At 42.1% G+C, this 22,727-nt stretch overlaps 1 protein-coding gene across 2 annotated transcripts in view; it reads left to right on the top strand.

Annotated features, from left to right (window-relative positions):
- LOC122559164 (protein SSUH2 homolog) overlaps nt 1–22,727 on the top strand; it is a 56,381-nt gene that overhangs the window by 8,492 nt on the left and 25,162 nt on the right. For both annotated transcript variants that reach the window (XM_043708537.1, XM_043708538.1), the window contains exons 2-5: nt 12,220–12,324; nt 13,879–13,957; nt 14,627–14,756; nt 18,649–18,709. In XM_043708537.1, the coding sequence (XP_043564472.1) occupies nt 12,220–12,324; nt 13,879–13,957; nt 14,627–14,756; nt 18,649–18,709 (375 nt within the window). The remainder of the gene's footprint in view (nt 1–12,219; nt 12,325–13,878; nt 13,958–14,626; nt 14,757–18,648; nt 18,710–22,727) is intronic.

The following is a 22,727-nucleotide window of genomic DNA, read 5'->3' as shown; positions in this document are numbered from 1 at the left end:
TCACCAATGTACCATGCCTCAGGGCATCCTTGCCTGCAACGTATGAGATAGATAACGTTGGCTGAGTCACATGAGTACCTGCCACGTACTTGGTGGGAATGCTTCCAATTAAATCTGTTGGACTATAACTTGGTGTTGTGTGATTTTTAACTTTGTACACCCCAGTCCAACACCGGCATCTCCAAATCAGTCCTCCCTACTGAGATGTTCTGTCTATATTGTAGGAGGACAGGTTTCCAATTGATACTGAGCTGAAAATGTGTTGCTGGAAAAGCGCAGCAGGTCAGGCAGCATCCAGGGAACAGGAGAATCGACGTTTCGGGCATAAGCCCTTCTTCAGGAAAGCGTTGATTCTCCTGTTCCCTGGATGCTGCCTGACCTGCTGCGCTTTTCCAGCAACACATTTTCAGCTCTGATCTCCAGCATCTGCAGACCTCACTTTCTCCTTCCAATTGATACTGCAGTGAGTCTCTTTGGCATTTGAATGTTTACGCCTTGAGTCCCTGGTATGCCTTGAAAGAGAAGTAAAACATGGAACTGATCCCTTTGTGGCTTTCCAGCTTCCTCACCTCTTTTACTCAACATCTAAATTGTCAAATTTTGGTTTGTTGATCACAGGTCAAGTTTATGACTAGATTATCTTTATGCCAGCTTGAGTATACTACATGTACATAGCCTGTTTGGAATGACACTTCCAGCCTTTACTATCTCTGCCAATGACCTTTTTTTGGCCATGTCTTACCAAATTAATTGAAAGCTGGATATTTCCTTGAGGTTAGCAGAAGGTCACAACTTCCTTGTGCCTTGGTATGATTGCTTATTCGAGTGATTGTGTCAATTGTCACATTGGCAATAAAGATCTATAAACTTTGTCAACTTGCAATGATCCCTTCATACTTATGTTCTACCCCTAGTAGCTCTTGAATGATACAAGTCTTCAATTTGTCTAAAAGATCTTTCTGGAAAACAGCCAAGAGGCGGACGTAATCAGCTATTCTGCAATTCTGCAATTCTGTTTGCTAGTTCCCATCTGGAAGATCACATAATGAGCACTTTTTTCCTGCATCGCTGACAAAATGGCCTATAGATTTTGTAGGCTACTGCCTGAATGACATGAATTTGAGTCAATGAATGTGGAAGTTAACCTGACTCTGAATTGGCCTTATATTGTGGCCCCTATCTTTCAATGACAGTTTAGCTCTTTAATCCTGGCATGTTTAATCTATGAAGACCTTCATTCCCAATTGTTAAGCAAATTTTGATGATTTATTTTTCTGCACCGAATACCAACTCTAGAAACAGTAGCTTTTAATATCATATTATGAATTCCGTTATAAGATCTGTTGTGTCACAATTTAAACTGGGGAGTTTTCTTGGGCATTCTGACAACATGCATTTGAACCTCCCATGTTTGCTAACAACCCAACATACGCCCTTATGACTTATCTATCTCAAGCAAGTAGACATGATCTCTCAATAGAGATTAGTTGCCTTGCCAGCAAGCTGTGTTTTCAATGCACTGCAATGCTGTAACAATTAACGACTTTGAGGGCTGTCTCTTGCACTTTAGCTCAATTTAAGGCTGTGGATCATGTATTCTACATGTAGATTATTTTGCCTGCTGACTGTTCAAGCATGATAATTTTCATCAGCACAATGTTTTCCATCACCGGCACTCACCACCCCCTGTTAATGACAATGGTCTAATAACCAATTTTATCAGGGACAGATTATTTATGAATATTACGAGTTATGAAGCAGGCATTATATCAAACAAAAATAAAAGTAAAGTACTGCTGCTGCTGGAAAACAAAACAAAACCAGGAAGTGCTGGAGAAACTAATAGTTCCAGCAGCATCTGTAGAGGGAAGCAGAGTCCAGTGACCCTTTGTCAGTTCTGATGATGGGTCACCTGACTTGAAACATTAACTCAGCTTGTTGCAATTGATTTGTTGCAATATTGGAATGAAAGAGCAGAAATTGTAGATGACCAGAGGACTGCTCTTGGAGTTCTGTTTCAAAATTGTGTGTTCTAGGTCACTGAATTTAACTTGACTAGTTGAAGGATGTGGGAGAAAGTGAGGACTGCAGATGCTGGAGATCAGAGTCAAAAAGGGTGGTGCTGGAAAAGCACAGCCGGTCAGGCAGCATCTGAGCAGCAGAAGAGTCAATGTTTCGCATAAGGTCTTCATCAGGAATGTCTTCAACTGACTTCATCAGTTGAAGGATGTGACCATTATACAAACTGTTATAAACCTAGAAGAGACTAACGGGAAATCAGAGTTCTTAAAGGGAATTCACTGAAAGACACTCAACACATATAACATGGTGTAGAAAAGGACTTAGCATAAGAGACAGGGTTACAATATGAAGAAACTTGGTACATTGTGAAAGAGCAAGATTCAATGTAAGGCTACACGGTATGGTGAGGGACTGGGATACCGTGTGACAGAGCAGGATACAGTATACTACAGCAGAGTACAGAACAAAAAATGGGATTCAGTAAGAACTGGTTACAATGTAGGTGTTTTGATTTTCAGGCATTATTCAATAAGGTGCTACAAAGTTGGAGCTCATGGGATCATAAGCACCTCCAAACATTTTATCTTTTGTCCAATCCCCTTTTAAAACCCAAGATTGAATATGCCTCTGGATTTTGTCCTTGAATTGTTCATAAAACCAAATTAGCTGCTCCAATTCTTACCGAACTTTGGTGCTTCCTTGCACCAGTTTCCAATGAAATGACATATAAGTAGGGTTCCCAGTAAAAATAATTCCAGACTGAATATAATCCTTCACTTATTCTGAGATCTAATATTATCATCAACTTTCTGCAGTAGAATTTTGTGTATTTCCCTAATTTCTAATAGTAGGTGCTGGAGGTATTTCTTTGGGAATGGACAGTTGTGACGTGGGCAAAATCAAGAGCAGGACAGAAACATGGTGAAAACGTTGGGCGGTCACTGTAAGATTTAGAGAGGTGGACAGTGGGCCAGTCACTTACTTGCATTGTCTTGATTTGATGGAACCTTGATGGAGTTTGACAGAAAATAAAACAATTGCACCAAGGGAGGAGACATGCTGCATTAGAGTGATGACGTCTCACCATGCTTTCCAAAAGATGTGTATGTCAGGTGAATTGGCCATGCTAAGTTGCCCGTAGTGTTGGGTGCATTAGTCAAGGTTAAGTGTAGGGAAATGAGTCTGGGTATGTAACTCTTTGAAGGTTCGGTGCGGACTTGTTGGGCTGAGGGGCCTTTTTCCACACTGTGGGGAATCTAATCTAATCTAACTGTGCATGTGTGATAGCATTGCTATGTGGAGTTGACATAAGCAGATTATCATTGTGCATGCATAGGGCAGTGCTGGTCCCTACCTTCTAGCTAGTCCAATAATTACTGATATCCATGTATTAAGTTAGTCACTCCGTGCCTTTTCATCTGTGAAAATGTCTGTTGAAGCTGCTGCACCCACAAGTATTGCTATCCTAATGGCCATGTCATTAATAGTAATGAGTAAAGCAGGGTACGTTTCCCACCCCAGTATCACATTGGGGTGCAAAGTGAAAAATCTACCCATTGACACGTGGAAGATTCTCCACAAGTTTAATTTGACCTGTAAATCAGAGGATTAAACAACAATAACAAAGACACAAGTAAAAAGGACCTCCTTGCAACTTTTGAATGCACATGAAAAAATAATGGTCTTTCAGGCTGAAAAAAAGAAGGAAACACACTTAATGCTCAAGAAAATAAAGACTTAAAAACACAAAAATATTGCTATCCTACCTGCAGACGAGGGATGCATGACCATTATTTTTTTTAAATCCGACTATCTTGAAAAGGCGATTGCACTGCTTGCAGATACTAACACTAACCAGCAGGTAGCGATAGACCCAACCCCACAACTAGATTAGATTAGATTCCCTACAGTGAGGAAACAGGCCCTTCGGTCCAACAAGTCCACACCGACCTGCCGAAGCGCAACCCACCCAGTCCCATTCCCTTCTGACTAATGCACCTAACACTACGGGCAATTTAGCATGGCCAATTCACCTAACCTGCACATCTTTGGACTGTGGGAGGAAACTGGGGCACCCGAAGGAAACCCACACAGACACAGGGAGAATGTGCAAACTCCACACAGTCAGTCGCCCGAGGCTGGAATCAAAACTGGGACCCTGGTGCTGTGAGGCAGCAGTGCTAACCACTGAGCCACCGTGCCACCCACTATTAAACAGAACCTCATCCTTTCTAACAGGACTTAAAAAATCAAATGAATTAAACATGACAGACATACAAAATATGAAACCAGATAGATCCAACACAGCATGCTTCTATGGATTTACCAAAATACACAAACCCGGTGTCCCCCTCAGACCCAAAGTCTGGTACACCAACATACAGCGTAGCCAAAGAACTCCACCAAAAACTAAAACACCTAATTGAAAATTCATGCCACTCCATTCACTCCAGCCAAGAATTCCTGAACAGCATCAAAGACACCAAGATAGAAGAGGACGAAATAATGGTCTCCTTTGATGTTACAGTCCTTTTCACATCACTTAACATCGACCTGGCCAAAGAAACACTGGCATCACTACTAGGAAAACCAGGACTACAACCACCAGACAGCACCAACTCCATCAGCAAAAACAACATCCTCAAACTAGTGGACCTGTGCCTCAACACCCACTTCACATTCAATAATAAAACCTACAAACAAGTCAACGGAGCACCCATGGGATCACCAATACCAGGGCTCATACCAGAAGCAGTAAGACAGAGACTTGAACAAGCTGCCTTCCCATCCATCCAACCCAAATGTTGAGTCTGCTACGTAGACGACATCTTCGTCGTCACAAAACAGAACAAATTAGAGGAAATAGATAACACCATCAACAATATCCTGACAGGCTAAATATCCACAAAAGAGGAGGAGAAAGACAGCAGATTCCTATTCCTAGATGTGACAGTTGAACATACGGTTAACGGAGAGCTTCAAGCCAGCGTCTACAGAAAAACAGCACACATGGACCAAATGCTTAACTTCAGAAGCAACCACAACAACACCCACAAATGGAACTGCATTAAGACATTATTTCAATGAGCTACATCACACTGCAGCACCCAAGAACTACAAACAGCAGAAGAAAAATATCTATCCAACGTTTTCTAGAATAACGGGTACCCAATAAACACAATCCGTCGATTCCACAGAAACAAATCCAAACACGCAGACACAACACAACCAAAATCTATAGCCACATTACCTTACATCAAAGACATATGAGAAATGACTTCCAGATGACTCAGACCCCTTGGCATCATGGTAGCCCACAAACCTACCATCACACTTAAATAGTGACTAAGGAACCTAAAGGATCCATTCAATACCACCAGCAAACTAACGTCATTTACAGGATACCATGCAAGAACTGTAAAGAAAAACTACATTAGACAAACTGGCAGGAAACTTGCCACCAGGATACATGAACACCAACTGGCCACCAAACGATGACCCACTCTCACTACTTTCCATACAGACTAAGGAGGACACCACTTTGACTGGGACAACACACACACATCCGAGGACAGACAAAACAAAGACACGCACAAGAATTCTTAGAGGCATAACATTCTAACCAGAACTCCATCAATAAACACATCGATTTAGATCCTATCTCCCTTCCCTTGAGAAAAAAGAACAGGAAATGACATCACCCACCTTAAAAAACTAAGACCTATAAATAGAGAGGCGGGATATACCAACAGCGCTTCACCAGAGACTCTCACTGATGAATTTCCCTAGTTTGGCCATAAAACATCTGAAAACAAACCTTCAAGCTCAGCGAGCAAACTTACAGACTTATCATCAACCTGCGCTACAAATCTTCTCAAACATTGCTGACTTTTAACCCATTTAATTGAGATGAGGAGGAATTTCTTCTCTCCAAGGATTAAGAGGTTTTGGAACTCCTTGCTTCAAGCAGCTGTGGGGCAAAGTCCTTGTGTATATTTAAGGCTGAAATAGACAGATGCTTGACCAAAGTTATGGGAAAGGGCAGGAAGGTGGATGTCAGGAATATCGGATCAGCCATGATCCCATTGAAAAGCAGAGCGGGCTTTGATCCTGTTCCTATTTCATATGGTCTTATAGTCTTAACGTTTGTGAATTAATTTCCTTACTAAGGTGGATTGTTCAGCCCCTGTCAGGTCTGGTCACTCCAGTCACCAAGAGAACCATTGACCAGTTGCAATGTGGAATGAAAGGACTGAGGATTGCTGTTGGAGTTCTGTTTCAGAACTGTGTGTTTGAGCTCATTGAATCCAACTTGGGACTGTTGAAAGATGGGACTACGAAAGTAATGCGTGTAAGCTCTCTGATGCCTAACCTAAGGCTTGGGATTTCAGGGAAAATCTGTCTGTGAATAAGATCACTGAATAAGTCGCACAGTGTTATAAAGATGTCTAAAATACATAATCGTGAAGGAGCTGTTTGAGTTTCTAATACTTAATATTTTATGATTACAGTGTCTTGGTTTGGTGGAGTTTGACAGGAAGCTTTTACAGAGGTGGGGAAGGACATCCTTAAACATTTTTCAAAAATCTGTTTTGCTTACAATAGTTTTGAAACACTTATTTGCTGTGGGATGTGGGTGTTACTGGCTTAGTCAGTTTTCCCTAATTTCCTGGAGTGGCTGATGGTTAGGACAGTATTCTGACCCAGCAACAGGGAAAGAACAGTAACTCCCAAGGCAAGAAGTAAAAGAAAAATACTGCCGCTACTGGGAGATCTGAAATAAAAACAGAAAATGCTGGAGAAACTCAGTAGGTCAGGCAGCATCTGTGGAGAGAGAAACTTAACGTCTCGAGTCCAATGACTCCTGTTGGCACAGCATTTATATTTCCAAGTCAGAATGGTGTGGGGCTCCAAGGGAAATTTCTAGCTGTATCTGCTGTCCTTGTCCTTCTAGGTGGAGGTCGTGGGTTTTGAAGGTGCTGTTGAAGGAGCCTTAATGAGTTCTTGCAGTGCATTCTTGTGGATGCGGCTGCTTCTGTGTTTCAGCAGGTGGATGGAGTGGATGTTCAAGGAGTTGCTTTGTCCTGGTTGGCACTGAGCATCTTGGGGGTTGTTGGACCTTCCCTGAACCACCCAAGCGGAGATAATCCATCCCACCAGGGGCTTGGTGGTGGTGGACAGGCATTTGGTGCAAACTGTTTGGTGCAATTTGGCTGTAGGGTTCATTTATACAACAGTAGCTGTGTTTCAGCAGTGAGGATGTGAAAGTTAATTTAACCTTTGGCCAAAAAGACAGAAACTCTATTAGAGGAGCATTATTATGAGGGGATGGAATAGTGGTTTTGTTGCTAGATTTAGTAACCCGGAGACATGGTTTCAAATCCCACTAAGATGGAGTCTGAATTCAAGAAAAAATGGGAATTAAAAGTCTAATGAAACGATTGTTACCAAAAAAAACCCATGGTTCCCTGTTGTCCTTACTTAGTCTGGCCTACGTTTGGCCCTAGACCCACAGCAATGTGGTTGACTCTTAACTGCCCTCTGGGTAATTAGGAATGGGTAATAAATGCTGGCCCAACCAGTGATGCCCATATCCTGTGAACTAATGGATTTTCTTTTAAATCCCTCAGCACTGAAGCAACAGCTGAGGTCACAATTTCAAATTTCTGGAATAAGGTGTGGCCCATCACTTTCAAACTGACAGGTTTAGATTTTTTAGATTTAGATTTAGGCTTTATTGTCATGTGTACTCAAGTATGGTGTACAAGAGAACGGTGAAATGTGGAAAATACTGTATCGCCACACACGGTGCCAACTTAGTTACAAAGTAATAGGTACAAATTTTATTTCTTTATTTTTCTATTTTTGTAAGTAAGTTAAGAAGTTCAGTACTATGGTCTTCTTAGCAGGAAGTAGAAAAAAAGAAGAAAAACAAAGAATATAAGATTTATTTGATTCATTTATTTATTTGATTTATTTATTGTCGCATGTATTTTGTTATAAAACAGTAAAAAATGTTGTATAGTGTCTCCACTCTCCAGCAGCATCTTAAAACATAGAAAAATAAAGCAAAGCATAGAATATAAAGGCAGACACATTAAGAAATAAATTAAAAGTGTTCAGCTTTACTGTCCTTCTTGTTAAGTGCTCTGCCATGGGTTGTGGGCCTAGTGGCCAGGCACAAGTCCATTTCACCATGCCGCCACCATTGGAATGAAAGTCACCACTCTTTGGTGCCATCTTGTCTTCAATGACGCCCTCACCACAATGAGTCCTTGATGGACCTCGCCAACGCAAATGACACCGATGCTATACGGGCCTAAACTCGACTCTGGTACCGCCAATGGTCTGCTTCCAGCCCACCTCACCAATGCAGCTCCTGTTGACACCATCAGGAATCCAAACCCGCCTCTGCCACAGCAACCATGAATCAGTGCTAGGACCACCTCGTCAATGCAGAGTCCGCCGGGAACTCAAACTCACCTCTGACACTGCAGCTTTACAATTAAGTCAAGGCTAATTATAAAGATATTAACATGAAGTTTAGTATCTCCTTCACTCTGCTTTTGGTGATTCTGTGCATGTTTAAACTGAAGATATTAAGTACATTGTCGAGAGTTATCAGAGAATTTACTGAGCCCAACAGTACAAACTATATTCTTGCTTAATGACTAAAATTGATGCATCTCATATGTTCCAGCTCAGTTGCCCCCTCCAGCAGCAAATGAAACAATATCCTTTTAACTGCTTAGACAATCCCCTCACCGGCCCCAGATTAACAGGAAATCATACAGAGAGGAGCTGAGAAAGCAATGTTTACAATTATTTTCAGTGCCTCTTTAGCACGCAAAGAGGAAATGAAATGAGTTATGTTCTTTCCACCCTCAAAAGCAAGTATGTAAATGGAGGCCCAATCTGTATTAGATTTGGTCATGATATTACTTCCTGGTCAAACAACTTGTGGCTTAGGCTCGTGGGTGAAAGAGGGTAAGGGACAAGAGGATTGTCTGCTCCCAGCGAAATGTACAATCTTGTGAGTCCTTGCCTTGTGAAAGAAATTGGGAGAATATTTTAAAAGTTAATATTTTTTAATGGACTTTAGTATATCAAAATCACCATCAGGTGAAAAAACGTTATCACCAATTTGTAACTGTCTGCTAAAATGAGCATGATAGTGAGGCTGAAGGGTATTAATAGTGGGAAATTCTATTGGGGCACTGAAAATGGAACCGTCCTTGTCTAAGGAAATTGATGGTGGGATTTTCTCTCAATCAAGGGGTCATTAACTGCAGAGGGACACTGAGAAGGGCCACTCTGTGTTGTGTTATGGCATAGATTTCAGATCAGATAGACCTGTACCCTTGAGACAGTAACATGCCATCACAACATATGATCTTTTGCTTTAAAGGTACCTGCCTCACCTTCAGTCACTGGCTCTCTTTAACGAGTAAACGTAGTGTGTGCAGTTTGTCAGTTATATGTATGCAATATATTGTGATATCGGTAGCATGAATGTAAGCCTGAGATATTGTAGCCTTGTAAATAGTTGGTATTGTAAATAAATTTGAAGACTTCAGATTTTACACTTTTGCAATATATGTTACCTATCTCACACAGAGATAGCCACAAATGCCATCACGGTCTGTAAGAGGACACCAATGCAGGAATCCGGTTGGAACTTTGATAGCGAGACTCTCTCTGTGAGGATAGAAGACCCCTTTACAAAGGGTCACACAGATTTCTCTGTAAAGCAAATATCCATTTCATAAATCTCATCTCTGGAATTGTTACCAATCTAAGATCTTTAAAATTCCAATTGTATTGTGCATTTTTGCTTTCCAGAATGTTGCAATTATCCTCGACAAATTCTATGGTGTAGCTGACGATTGAACCTATCTTCAGCTTGGCCTCTGTTCAAGTCTCTCTAACATATTGTGCCAAAAAAACAGTTCTGCATCAACCATCTCTAGTTCCAATGTTTGTTCAGCTTAACTTCAGGAAAACAAAAACACCAAAATCACTGCCATATTCTTGGCCTGTTACTCTATTTCTCAATACAGCAAAAAATGTTCAAAAAATATGGACTTAAAACTAACAAATTCCAAATACAACAGAGAGCAGAACAATAAAATATTGGATATATTTTGACTATGTCAACTCAATTTCACATTGAAATAACCATTTAAGAATGAGACTAGATATTAAACAGAGATAGTCATGACTGAATCTTTACCAGCATTTTTACTTTCACAAGCTTTCTGATTATTTAAATTGCAACAATTACAAAATGGGTAGGGCACAGAAAGAAGCCATTCAGCCCATCATGCCTGCATTGGTTCTTTTAGTGCCAATTTCCCCAAATCCCACATATCATGGCCGATCACAAAGATTTTCCACAGTAATTTGGGGTGATTCGTGCCCATTTATTTTATTTAACAGTAGGTGTTGCTGACTGATCAATTTTTGATTAGATTTTCCAATTTTGGTGCTCAGCTTTCCTGTTTGCTGATTGGGAGTTTCCCGACCTTGTTCAGGTATGATTATTTCCAACCATTCGTGTTAACTTGCTCCTCCACTTCACTCCTGCCTCAGCAACTGAAGTCCTCATTCATCCTTTGCTACCCCCAGACCTGACAATTCCAACACCCTTCTGACCAATCTCATAACATTATTTCTTCTACAAACTTGAGTTCATTCAAAGTTCTACAGCCTATGGCCAAAATGACATCAGGTCCTTACTACCCATGACCTATGTGCTAGTTGAGCGACACTAGCTCTTGTTTAAGCAATATTTTAATTTCAAAAATGATCCTATTTTGAAAGCCCCTCCATTGCCTCACCTCTTTCTGTCTCTGTGACCTACTCCAGCCTCATAACCCTCTGAAATATCTGTGCTCAGCTAAATCTGACCACTTCAGTATCTTTCTGTTTTCTGCTTTCAGATGTTCTTCAAAACCTATCAAGTTTTTTCCTCATCTCCTTTAATATCATGATTAGTGGCTGTGTCAAATTTTACTTTCTACCACTTGAAGCACTTTGGATTTTTAAAAATCACATTAAAGCCCCTTCCACAGGTTGTTGTTGTGATTGACTACCTTTTTTTTTATTTTGCATGCCACTTGACTTTCTGAGAGAGAGGAATATCAGATCAGCCACAATTTCGCTGAATGGCAGAGTAGAATCAATGGGCTGAATGCCTCCTTCTGCTGCCATATCTGACGTCTTATGGAGGTGGAAGTATTTATTTGTCGAAAATAAGCGCGACTTTAATAATCACGCACAAAAGTTATCAGAGAGTGACATAATTTAGCTATCAGCAGCAAATTTCAGCAGTGGTACACTTGCACCCTCTCATGTGAAATTGATGTGGAGATTTCTATGGAAGCAGATCTTTCAAAATTAAAGGAGATTATTCATCCAATATGCAGACATTGAGCCATTTCTGCATCATTTGTTTCTCCAATTTTTGTAGTAATTGTTTCACGTTTTACCTCACGAGCAGTTACAATGCAGGTATCTACTTAGCAACATGGAAAATTGTTCTGTGCACAAAAAAAGGACAAATCCACCCAGGCAATTATTGCCCCCTCACTATATTCTCTTTTCATCACTTAAGAAGTGGAAAATGTCAACTCTCCCAGTCCACAACCCTCTGAAATATCAGAGTTCAGCTAAATCTGGCCACTTTCACATCACTGTTGTCTGAAGCACTTGCTTAGCAATAACCTGCTCAGTGATACCTCCGTTTGGTCACTCAGCTCTTACCATTTGGTCACTCAGCCTTAGTTTACTAACATTTCTGCTATGCCAACAGCACCCTCAACTGAACACACGAAGTTACTTTGAGAGTGCCCAATTCGGGCAGTGTGCCAGATACAAACCGTGCCATCTGTAGCAAGGGCACAAACAGCCATTGCAGAACTGGGCAGATGCAAGCCAATGGCAGCATCTAATTTCTACAGCCCCACCCCCTCCCTTTCCCTGCAGCTGCCCAGTTGACCTGCAGGAACAGCAGCAACACTGTATATTTTTGAAATAAAAGATTCAAATGAATCTTTGTGACAGCTGAGTTTCAAGAAAAGTGCTGAAGGTAGAGTCCCTTTAAAAATTGCCCATTTTACCATCTGACGTCACAAACATTATTTGGAAGAAAAGAAAAACTGCATGATGCTAATCCAAATGTCCTACTTCACACAGGGGCAGCGTCTGGAAATCCTCCAATGGCAGCTGAGGGCCCGACTGCCCCACCAGCGAGCATGCTAGATAAAATGGCGGGCTACGAGTCAATAGCAATAGGTGATGGTAAGTGAAGGACAGAGGTTCAATGTTTGTGGCAGATTAATCATATGAAGAAAACCAAACACTGTAGATACTAGAAATCTGAAACGGAAACAGAAATTGTTGGAGAAAGTGCATCTGTGGAGAGAAGGCACAGTTAACGTTTTGAGTCCTTCTTCAGAACTAATTGTAGCTGGTAGTATATATGTTGGTGACACAGGATAAGGGTGAAGGAGCGACCAAATAAGCTAGATTGGAGCCCAGAGAGAGGGAAAGACAGGCAGACAAAGGGATGGATAATAGTAACACAGGGAGACAATGAGTTGGTGGGGACATTGATGGGGACAATGAGTTGGTGAAAATGGGTTAACTGTACTGAAAGCAGCCCGTGTCAGGGTCTGTGGTGTATGGGAGAGGTAAATGACATGGAAGAAGGTATCCAGGCCCTAAAACTATTGATCTTAATATCGTGACCTAAAGGTTGCAAGGCACCCAAGTAGGAAGCTGTTCTTCCAGCTTACACTGAGCCTTGCTGGAGCACTGCAGCAGATCTGAAATCAAAATGTTGGCCAGGGAACAGGGTAGTGGATCAAAGTAGCAGGCAACTGGAAGCTCAGAATAATTTTTGTGACAGGATGTAGGTGTTGTGCAAAAGTATATGATGTTATGCAAACCTGATCAAATGTGTCAACCCAAATTCAGATTGGTACCTCCAATCTGATTTAGCAAGGGTTTCAAATAGGTTACACTTAGAATAGTAAGTCCTCACTAAAAGGTGTGGATATGTTCCTGAAACCTTTGTGCTCTGCATCATGTTGTGACTGTACAGGACATTGGTGAGGGTACTTTTGGAATACTGTGTTCAACACTGGTCTCCCTGCTATAGGAAATATGTTGTTAAACTTGAAAATGTTCACAAAAGATTTACAAGAAGGTTGCCTGGGTTGGAGGGTTTGACCTCTAGGGAGAGGCTGAATAGGCAAGGTCTTTCTTCCCTAGAGCATTGGAGATTGAAGGATGACCTTATAAAGCTTTATAAAGTCATAGGGGACATGGATAGGATGAATAGCCAAGGTCCTTTCTTTCCCAGGTTAGGGGAGTCCAAAACTAAAGGACGTAGTTTTAAGGTGAGAGGGGAAAGATTTAAAAGTAATCTAAGATGCAACTTTATCATGCAGAGAGTGCTGCGTGTATGGAATGAGCTGCCAGAGGAAGTGATGGAGGCTGGTACAATTGCAACATTTAAAAGGCATTTCGATGAGTATGTGAATAGAAAGAGTTTTGAAGGATATGGGCCAAATGCTGGCAAATGGGACTAGATTAATTTAGGATATCTGGTCGGCATGGACAAGTAGGACCAAAGAGTCTGTTTCTGTGCTGTACAACTCCATGACTCTATTCGAAGTTTCTTTCTGATTTAAGTGCATTGTCATTGACAGGTCATTCCGTTGTTTATTTGTATGTGACTCTATTTAAATTGATATTATAACAAATATACAATAAGTTGAACACTAGGTATACTATTGACATGATTGTGATGCATAAAATGAGAGGAAATTCTGTCTCCATTTTCCACAGAAGAAAGGTATCTGCCTCCCCCAGTTTATCCAATGCCCAGTGCAGACTGTGGCCAACAACAGCCTGTTCAGCAGTGGAGGTGAGACTTGAATCTGAAACGTATAAATCTGGAAGTGGCCCTGCTCTATATGATGCGTTTTAAAGGGACACATAGTATTTCCAGCAAACAGCCATTTTGGCTATGAAGGTGTTTCCATTCCTCTTCACCAGCATAATATTTTATTCCTTTCTCCCTCATCTTATGAAATAATATGTAACCACTCCTTTAAGGTAACATGTCCCACATTCTTGTCATATATTGGGTTTATTATTGACTGTCTTACATTATTTTGACCCCAATTTTGAACTTTCCCACAAAGATCAATTTTTATTGTAGTGGTCCTAGATCAACATTTCTATTTAATTATTGATTTTGAACCTCCCTCATCCTCCAACTTTAAATATCCTTGCAGAATGTTCTATTCTCTGATTACCTTGTCAGGCAAACAAATTTACAAACCCTGGCTGATCACCTGGCTTGAAGGTGATGGTCAAGTGGGGACATGCCAGGCCAGATTGTGGTTGAATACAATTCTGCTACTGCTCATGACCCACAGTATCTCAGTCTTGAGTTGCTAGTTCAACATCAACTTTGGCAATGATTACTTTTATGAGTGAATAAAACATTGGTAAATGAATGGATGAAAAAGGAAGAGGCTATTGACAAAAAAATACACTAAAGATATTCTCTGTACCGTCTCGCCTACAGTATTCCCTCCATCAATGAAGATAAAGCCAGACAAGCATTGATCAAATATGCATCTGATCATGTCACTTACAGCAGCCGGCCCGCGGAAGAAATGGTCATCAAAGAGTTAAAACCGTATAACATGTACCGGGTATGTGATTGCTGGACTATTATTGTGGATTTGAAGTGTCTTTCACTTTCTGTTCTAAACTGTCCCCCTTGTTGATAATCAAGTGCTTCATTCAAGTAATGGGCATTAACTGGGGATTCAACTGTGCTCATTTTACTAAGAGCAGGAGTAGGATATCAGGAGACTTCCTTATGGTAATGGTTACCAATGGATCCAGTGGGCAGTCAAGGAAGTGTTTCAGAGTGACTGTGACTCCATCTGCTCCTTGCAAAGCTAACACACACAATGTTCACTGGTATGCAAGTGATTTTCTGTAGCCCGCGGATATGGGTGTCAGCTATTATAATTGCAACAGCACACTTGGAACTGTCACATATTAGGTGTACCTCATAATCACTTGTGACTCAGTTAGGCCCCACTCGATTCAAACTGTCTCCATCCAAAGAAGAAAGCCAACCAAAATTTAGATCCTCAATTTTGCTCTAAATTTCAATCGGTTTTTTGGCAGGGTGTAATTTTCCCAGATATTGTAAGGGTCCTGGTAAAATCTCTCAATAAATATTTCTTCTCCAAAAGGTTTACCAAACACCTTGACACAAAACTTGAAAAAGTAAAACAATTTAACTTTTAAACACACGCAAGCTTATTAGATTGAACAAATGAAGGTGTTTCCGTGAATATATGAAAATTATCAATCACAAAACTAGATAAATGCCAAAAAAAAAAGCCAGCTCTAATTTCTATGAAATGATCCAAGGTATCAGATTTACTTGGTATAGATTACTTTCTTTCCAAATGAAATTTAGGATATCAGTCAGGTTTTGAAGAAAGCATTTCCTAATCAAACTGTTGGGAGATTATTATCCATCTCTGCAATAGGTAGGACTTGAACCCTGGCCTCCTAGTCCAGAGGTAGGGACATTATCACTGCACCACAAGAAGAGCTACCCCCAATCCCTGAGTGCATGGGATTTATTAGGGGATCTGAAACCATCTAAAGAATTCCAATGAATCAAAGTTGTCTAAGTTCATTTATAATGAATTTTTGGAGCAGTGTAATCAATGGTTACACAGAAAATGTTAATCTGATCAATCATAGACCCTCTCTAATTGATATTGGTTATTTAGTGACAGCATTGCAAAGCATTGGGAGGGAAAGCATTTATTGCCCATCCCTATTGCCCTTCAGAAAGTGGTGGTGAGCTGCCTTCTCAAACCGGTGCAGTCCATGTGCTGTATGGGCATCCACATTGCAGTTTTGAAAAGGGTTCCTTAGCAACAACTTGATAATGCCACAGTGAAGGAACAGTGATGTATTTCCAAGGTAGGAGATCTTGGTGACAATCTCTTCATTGAATAGATTAGTGCAAGGCCACAAGTCTCAAATTATGTCCCAGATCCCAAACATTTACCTGAAATTCTTCATTAATGTTTCTTAGAGAGGCATGGGGTATTTAAACCCAATCCGCCCATTAGGAAACTGAGCTGAGGGGTGACCTTATAGAGGTTTATAAAATCATGAGGGGCATAGATAGGATAAATTGACAAACTCCTTTCCCTGGGATGGAGGAGTCCAGAACTAGAGGGCATAGCTTTAGGGTGCGAGGGAAAAGATACATAAGGGACCTTTTTCACACAGAGGGTGGTGCATGTATGGAATGAACTGCCGGAGGAAGTGGTGGAGGCTGGTACAATTGCAACATTTAAGAGGCATTTGGATGGGTATATGAATAGGAAGGGTTTGGAGGGATATGGGTTGGGTGCTGGCAAGTGGGACTAAATTGGGTTGGGATATCTGGTTGGTATGGATGAGTTGGACCGAAGGGTCTGTTTCCATCTCTGTGACTCTGTGAATGTGATGCTAGTTCTAAACCTTATCCAAATTTGCTCTCCACTGAAGCTAACCTGGTGTAAGGTTGAGTGAGGTGTAAAACCTTCTCCCAAATCCTTTCGATTTCCTGTCTGCCAAGGTTACAGAATCACAGAATTGTGACAGTGCAGAAGGAACCCGTTGTGCCTGTAACAGTCTATAACTCGGTGCCAATCTCCTGCCTTGTCCCATATTTTGCGCAACATTTCTATCTAAATAACAATCCAATGCCCTTTTGAATGCCTCAATTGAACCCGCCTCGACTGCGTTTCCAGGCAGCGCGTTCCAGACTTAACTCTTCACTGCGTGAAAAAGTTTATTTCTCATGTTACACTTACTTAATTTGCATATCACTTTAAACCTATGTCCTCTTGTTCTTGTTTCTTTTACAAGGGGAAACATGTTCACCCTATCCAATCTATCCATCCGCTCATGACTTTGAAAACCTCAATCAGATCTCTTCTCGGTCTCCTTCTCTCCAGGGAACAATCCCAACTTCTTCAATCCATAGCTGGAAGTTTCTCATTCCTGGAAGCATTCTTGTAAATCATTTTTGCACTCCCCCCAATGCGTTTACATCTTTCTTAAAATGCGGCATCCGTAACTGTACACAATACTCCAGCTGGGGTGTGACAAGTGTCTTATACAAGCTCCAAAATCATCTCCTTGCTCTTTGTTCTCTGTACCCTTATTAATAAAGCAAGAAGCACTATGCTTCATTTACTGCTCTCTCTTCACCTGTTCTGCCGCCTTCAATGATCTGCACACATAGACACCAAGTTCCCTCTGCTCCTGCACATCCCTTTAACATTGTACCCCCTATTTTAATCATATTTAATCTTCTTCCAACTAAAGTGCATCAGCTCAGACTTCATTGGGTTGAACCTCATTTGCCATTATTGGCCCACTCCACCAACATTTCAATGTCCTCTTGGAGTTTTACACTGTCCTCCATTCTGTGGTTTAGTGCCAGATATCGGGGTTTGATTCCACCCTCGGGTGACTGTCTGTATGGAGTTTGCACATTCTCCCTGTGTCCGCATGGACTTCCTCTGGGTACTCTGGTTTCCAAAGATGTGCAAGTTAGGTGGATTGACCATGCTAAATTGTCCATAGTCTCCAGAGATGTGCAGGCTAGGAAGGTTAGCCGTGGGAAGTGCATGGTTACACAGACAGGGTAGGGAAGGTGGGTCTGGGTGGGATGCTCTTTGGAGAGTCAGTGTGGACTTGATGAACCAATGGCTGCTTCCACACTGTATGGATTATATGATTCTCCTCACAGCTTACAATTCTTCCAAGTTTTGTGTCTTCTGAAAACTTTGAAACTGTCCCTTGCACACCAAGATCAGATTATTAATATGTATCAGGAAAAACACTATCAACCGCTGGGGAACTCCACTACAAACCTTCCTCCAATCGAAGAGTATCCATTTACCATTACTTTCTGCTTCCTATCACTTAGCCAATTTTGTATGTATATATCACTGTATTCTAACAGATGAAAGGCTTAACAGACAATCAATTTTTCAATGTATAATTTCAGTTACATCACACTGCAAATTTTTGCTATAAATTCTGTGTTACGATCGAGCCCTCCACAATCACCTGATGAAGGAGCGTCGCTCCGAAAGCTAGTGTGCTTCCAATCAAACCTGTTGGACTGTAACCTGGTGTTGTGTGATTTTTAACTTTCTATTTTCATCCTATTCTTCTCCTTGGACTCCTGAGTTGTTCTATATGTTTTGAGCCAGTTGTCAACTTCCCAATAGATTTCCCAATATATCCATTCAGCATTTAAACTTTGACCCAGTGTTTCCAAATTCTGTATGAAATTCCAGACTTTTATCTGGACTGTGTGAGGAATGCTGATGATCTACTACCTCGGAAGTCCATAGGTACCTCCCACGTGCCACCCATAAGCTGAAATACATTGTAACTAGTGTATCATTTCTCATTTTGCATGCTGTATGGCACTGCAGAAGGAACTGCGTAAAACAAACTAGAAAACCTTGATTGCTCAGCTAACTTCCTATTTCGTTTCAGTATTGCCTAGAAAGCTTCACTGAATCCAGGTCACCTGAATGGAAAAGTGAACCTTATTACAGTGAGTATGTCACATTTCAAGAAACGTGGGATTGGCTCTTATCGGGCTCTGAACAATGTTGACTGGATGAGAAATTTGGGATAGTCACTTCTTGACAATGAGAATAACTCCTTGCTCTTTCAAACAGATGTCCAGACATCAAGACAAGATTCTCGCTTCTGATTGGCACAATGCCGAGTAACAAGAATTATTGCTTGTAAACAGCTTCATTAATTGCAAATCTTGCCTCGTTAATATGCCCCTTCTTATTCTACGACCCATTGCAAGGAACTGTGGACTTGGACAATTCTCAACATTGAAAGTGACCTGGTGATTCCAAGTCGCTTCTTGGTCCTCCATCTTGGTCACTTGACAACAGCACCTCAGGGCACCGTTCAGCCACTTCCCGCACCTCTGACCTGGAACCTCACCCCTCCCAACGCAACAAGGACTGAAACTCCCCCCACCGGTCCACACCTTCCAACCCACCACCCTCCACATACATCGCATCATCCTCCACCACTTCCGCCACCTCCAAACGGACCCCTCCCACCAGAGATACATTTCCCTCCGCACCCCTATCAGCATTCCAGAGAGACCATTCCCTATGCGACTCCTTCGTCAGGTCCACGCTCCCCATCAGCCCACACCCCACTCCTGGCACATTCCCTTGCCACCACAGGAAGTGCAAAACCTGCACCCACACCACTCCCCTCACCTCCATCCAAGGCCCAAAGGATCCTTCCACATTCAACAGAAATTTACCTGTACCAATGTCATCTAGTGTATCCGTTGCACCTGATGTGGTCTCCTCTACATCAGGGATACAGGACGCCTTCTTGCGGATCGTTCCAGGGAATCTCTGGGATACCCGCATCCACCAACTTCACTGCCCTGTGGCTGAACACTTTAACTCCCCCTCCTACTCAGTCAAGGACATACAGGCCCTGGGCGTCCTCCATCACCAAACTATTACCACCTGATGCCTGGAGCAAATATGCCTCATTTGGGACCCTGCAACCACATGGGATGAATATGGATTTCAACAGTTTCCTCATTTCCCCTCCCCCCACATTATCCCAGTCTCAAGGCTCCAACTTGGCACCACTCTCCTGACCTGTTCATCACCTTTCCCATCTCCTCGGATGCTGCCTGACCTGCTGTGCTTTTCCAGCACCACACTCTCGACTCTGACCCCCAGCAAATGCAGTCCTCACCTTCTCTACATGCACTCCCCATCCACACAGGGCTGGATCTGACACCTGCTGGCCTCTCAGACCCCTTGTGGCACCACTCTGATTCACTTGCAGGATGTTTCTGCACTTCAAAGCTGCAATTCAGGACATACTGGCCACTAACACTGAAATGCTGCAGCCGCAAGGACACTTTATGCATCGGGACGAGTACTCAGATCATGGATTGTGCCAGGCTGCATCTCAGGGCTGTTCACTTGTTCTCTTAGCACCCGCCCACTTTGAACCTACTTACTTTGCTTTGCCATTTTTAGCACTTGACCTTCCCAGCCTGAGGTACCAGGCTGATAGTACTGTTGCCTTGCTTTACTCTTTGGTGCAGACACAAAGTCAGGAGGCTGGTCACAGTTGTCAACAGTCCTCAGTCAAGCCAGGGGGTATAGCCTTCAATAAGGGGGTCCTGGTTCAATAGTCAAGGACAGCCTTCCATATCACTCTAGGGACTTGGGCAAGGTCAGCTAGCCACTTGGGGCAGGAGAGGCAGGATCCTCTCTTTCTGGGGCAGTGTGAGAGCCAAGTGTTAGGCATATGTTCAATTCCAACCCTGATTCTTTCTGCCCTGTCGTGGGCTGTTTTTCTCCTGAAATGAGAGAAAGGAAGGGGCTGAGTGAGAAAAGGTGTATTGAGTGAGTGAGTAGGCAAGGCAGAGGTTTGGTGGGGACTCAGGGTGGATAAGAGTGAGTGAGGAAGGAAATTGAATGTGAGAGTGGTGGAGTTGAGCCTTGGTGAGAGGGGGTCCAGGAGCAGAGGTGGAGTCAATGTATGGCAGCAGAGAGAAGATGGTGCCACCTTCCCTAGCCAAGCGGAGATGGTCATTAACTGATGGGCACTCCTCCAGAGAGCTGAGACTGCACTGACCTCCGGTGGCACCTTCAGAACAGGCTGGCAGGTGGTGGTGTATCATCATTTACCCTGCTCTGCACCAGCCTGCCCACCAGCATGTCCAGGTCATTAACCCCCATGTGAGGCACCAATTCCCCCTTATCTGCCATGGCCAGAGAAAATGTCAGAGTGTGCAGGGCAGCTCCAGACTGACAGTGCATGTCTGGGTGCACAAATGTCTTTTAAAGTCGGTACAAGCACCCAGGATGCAAGTCTATACCAGCATATCCAGTCAGTGGCAAGTTTTCCCAGGTACAGCGGGATGGTAAAATCGGGCTAGGATCAAGTAGCAGGTGCATTATGAGAGTGCTGTGGGATGTTAAGAATTGAGAGTGTGGTGCTGGAAAAGCACAGCAGGTCAGGCAACATCCAAGGCGCAGGAGAATCGATGTCTCGGGTATAAGCTCTTCATCAAGATTCCTGATGAAGGGCTTATGCCCGAAACGTCAATTTTCCTGCTCCTTGGATGCTGCCTGACTGGCTCTGCTTTTCCAGCACCACACTCTCAACTCTAATCTCCAGCATTTGTAGTCCTCACTTTCTCCATGTTTATGAGTTAAGTCTGAAATGATGTGGTGAGAAATCTCACGAGATGCCTCACAGCGACAAACCTTCCAAGAAACTAAACAAAATTAACACGACCAAAATGTAGTGGCAGTTACTAAGGGTCAATCCCTAAATATCTGTTAAAACTTTTGAGGTTGCAATGAGCACCAGATTAACACAATGACTTACTGACCATTAGAAATGTATTTGAAAGTCCCATGTTCTCGTTTCAAAACCTATTTTCAATTTGTAAGGTGGTCCAATGAGCCTTAATGAATAGCTAAACTCCACAGATTGGAAAATATATAGTACTTGACATTGACTATGTTAGCTGATCTCAGTAGGAGTGTATAACTGACCTTAATATGCCAGAATTAGGGAAGGAAATGTGACAAATGAGAACTCCTCATGCTTTACTAACTGTTGGGGTACATTTTGTCAGTAAGCTATTCAACTGGATCATTGTAAATAAAGGTCTTAAATAAACTAATGGAAAGTGACCATCAACAGGAAAGATCCAATACCTAAAGAGTTACTGTGCATGTGAATCAACACGTCAAATTAAAATGAATGAAGTGCTACCACAGCCTGCTTAATCAAGTGATGTTGAGTCTACTGGTGAGTTCTTGAGCTTGAAATAAAACTAGTCGTCTTCCTGTTCACACTCTATACTCTCTCACAGCTGCTGTGTTTCCAATTTAGAGACCATTCATCTCATGATTGTTTGCTGTGTACATTGCCACATTTGACTGCACACAACAGTCACCACTCTTTCAAGCACATGTCATCCTGTGGGCTATTTCCAGAACACACTAGAGTCCCATGAAGACACTCACTCTACAAATTTCTCACCCAACTCATGGTTTGTTTAGAAGTAGTGATCATGAGCACTGTATTCACTCTCTACCTTCAAAGTTTACAACGTTTCTGTGAAAGAGAGAGGAACAATGAGCCAGGATTGTAGCTCTGGTGTAGGCTACAGTCAAATAGCTTGTTGTCATTCATTTTTACAAACAATGGTTTTGTACAGCTGAAGCAAATTTTCCTTCACATTTGAGGCCTAAGTGTCTTTTCAATAGCTTGTTGTCTCCTGACTTTTAACAATTCAAATGCTGGGAATCCCTAACCTCTTCATTCCCTCCAGTTGCTAGTTTCTCCAAGATTTGGAAGTACAATAGACAATAGGCAATAGGTGCAGGAGTAGGCCATTCTGCCTTTCGAGTCTGCACCACCATTCATTCTGATCATGGCTGATCATCCTCAATCAGTATCCTGTTCCTGCCTTATCTCCATAACCCTTGATTCCAATATCCTTAAGAGCTCTATCCAACTCTTTCTTAAACAAATCCAGAGACTGG

This window comes from Chiloscyllium plagiosum, chromosome 18 (genome assembly GCF_004010195.1).
Source record: "Chiloscyllium plagiosum isolate BGI_BamShark_2017 chromosome 18, ASM401019v2, whole genome shotgun sequence".
Lineage (NCBI taxonomy): Eukaryota > Metazoa > Chordata > Chondrichthyes > Orectolobiformes > Hemiscylliidae > Chiloscyllium > Chiloscyllium plagiosum.
This window is presented reverse-complemented; position numbering and strand designations above follow the sequence as displayed.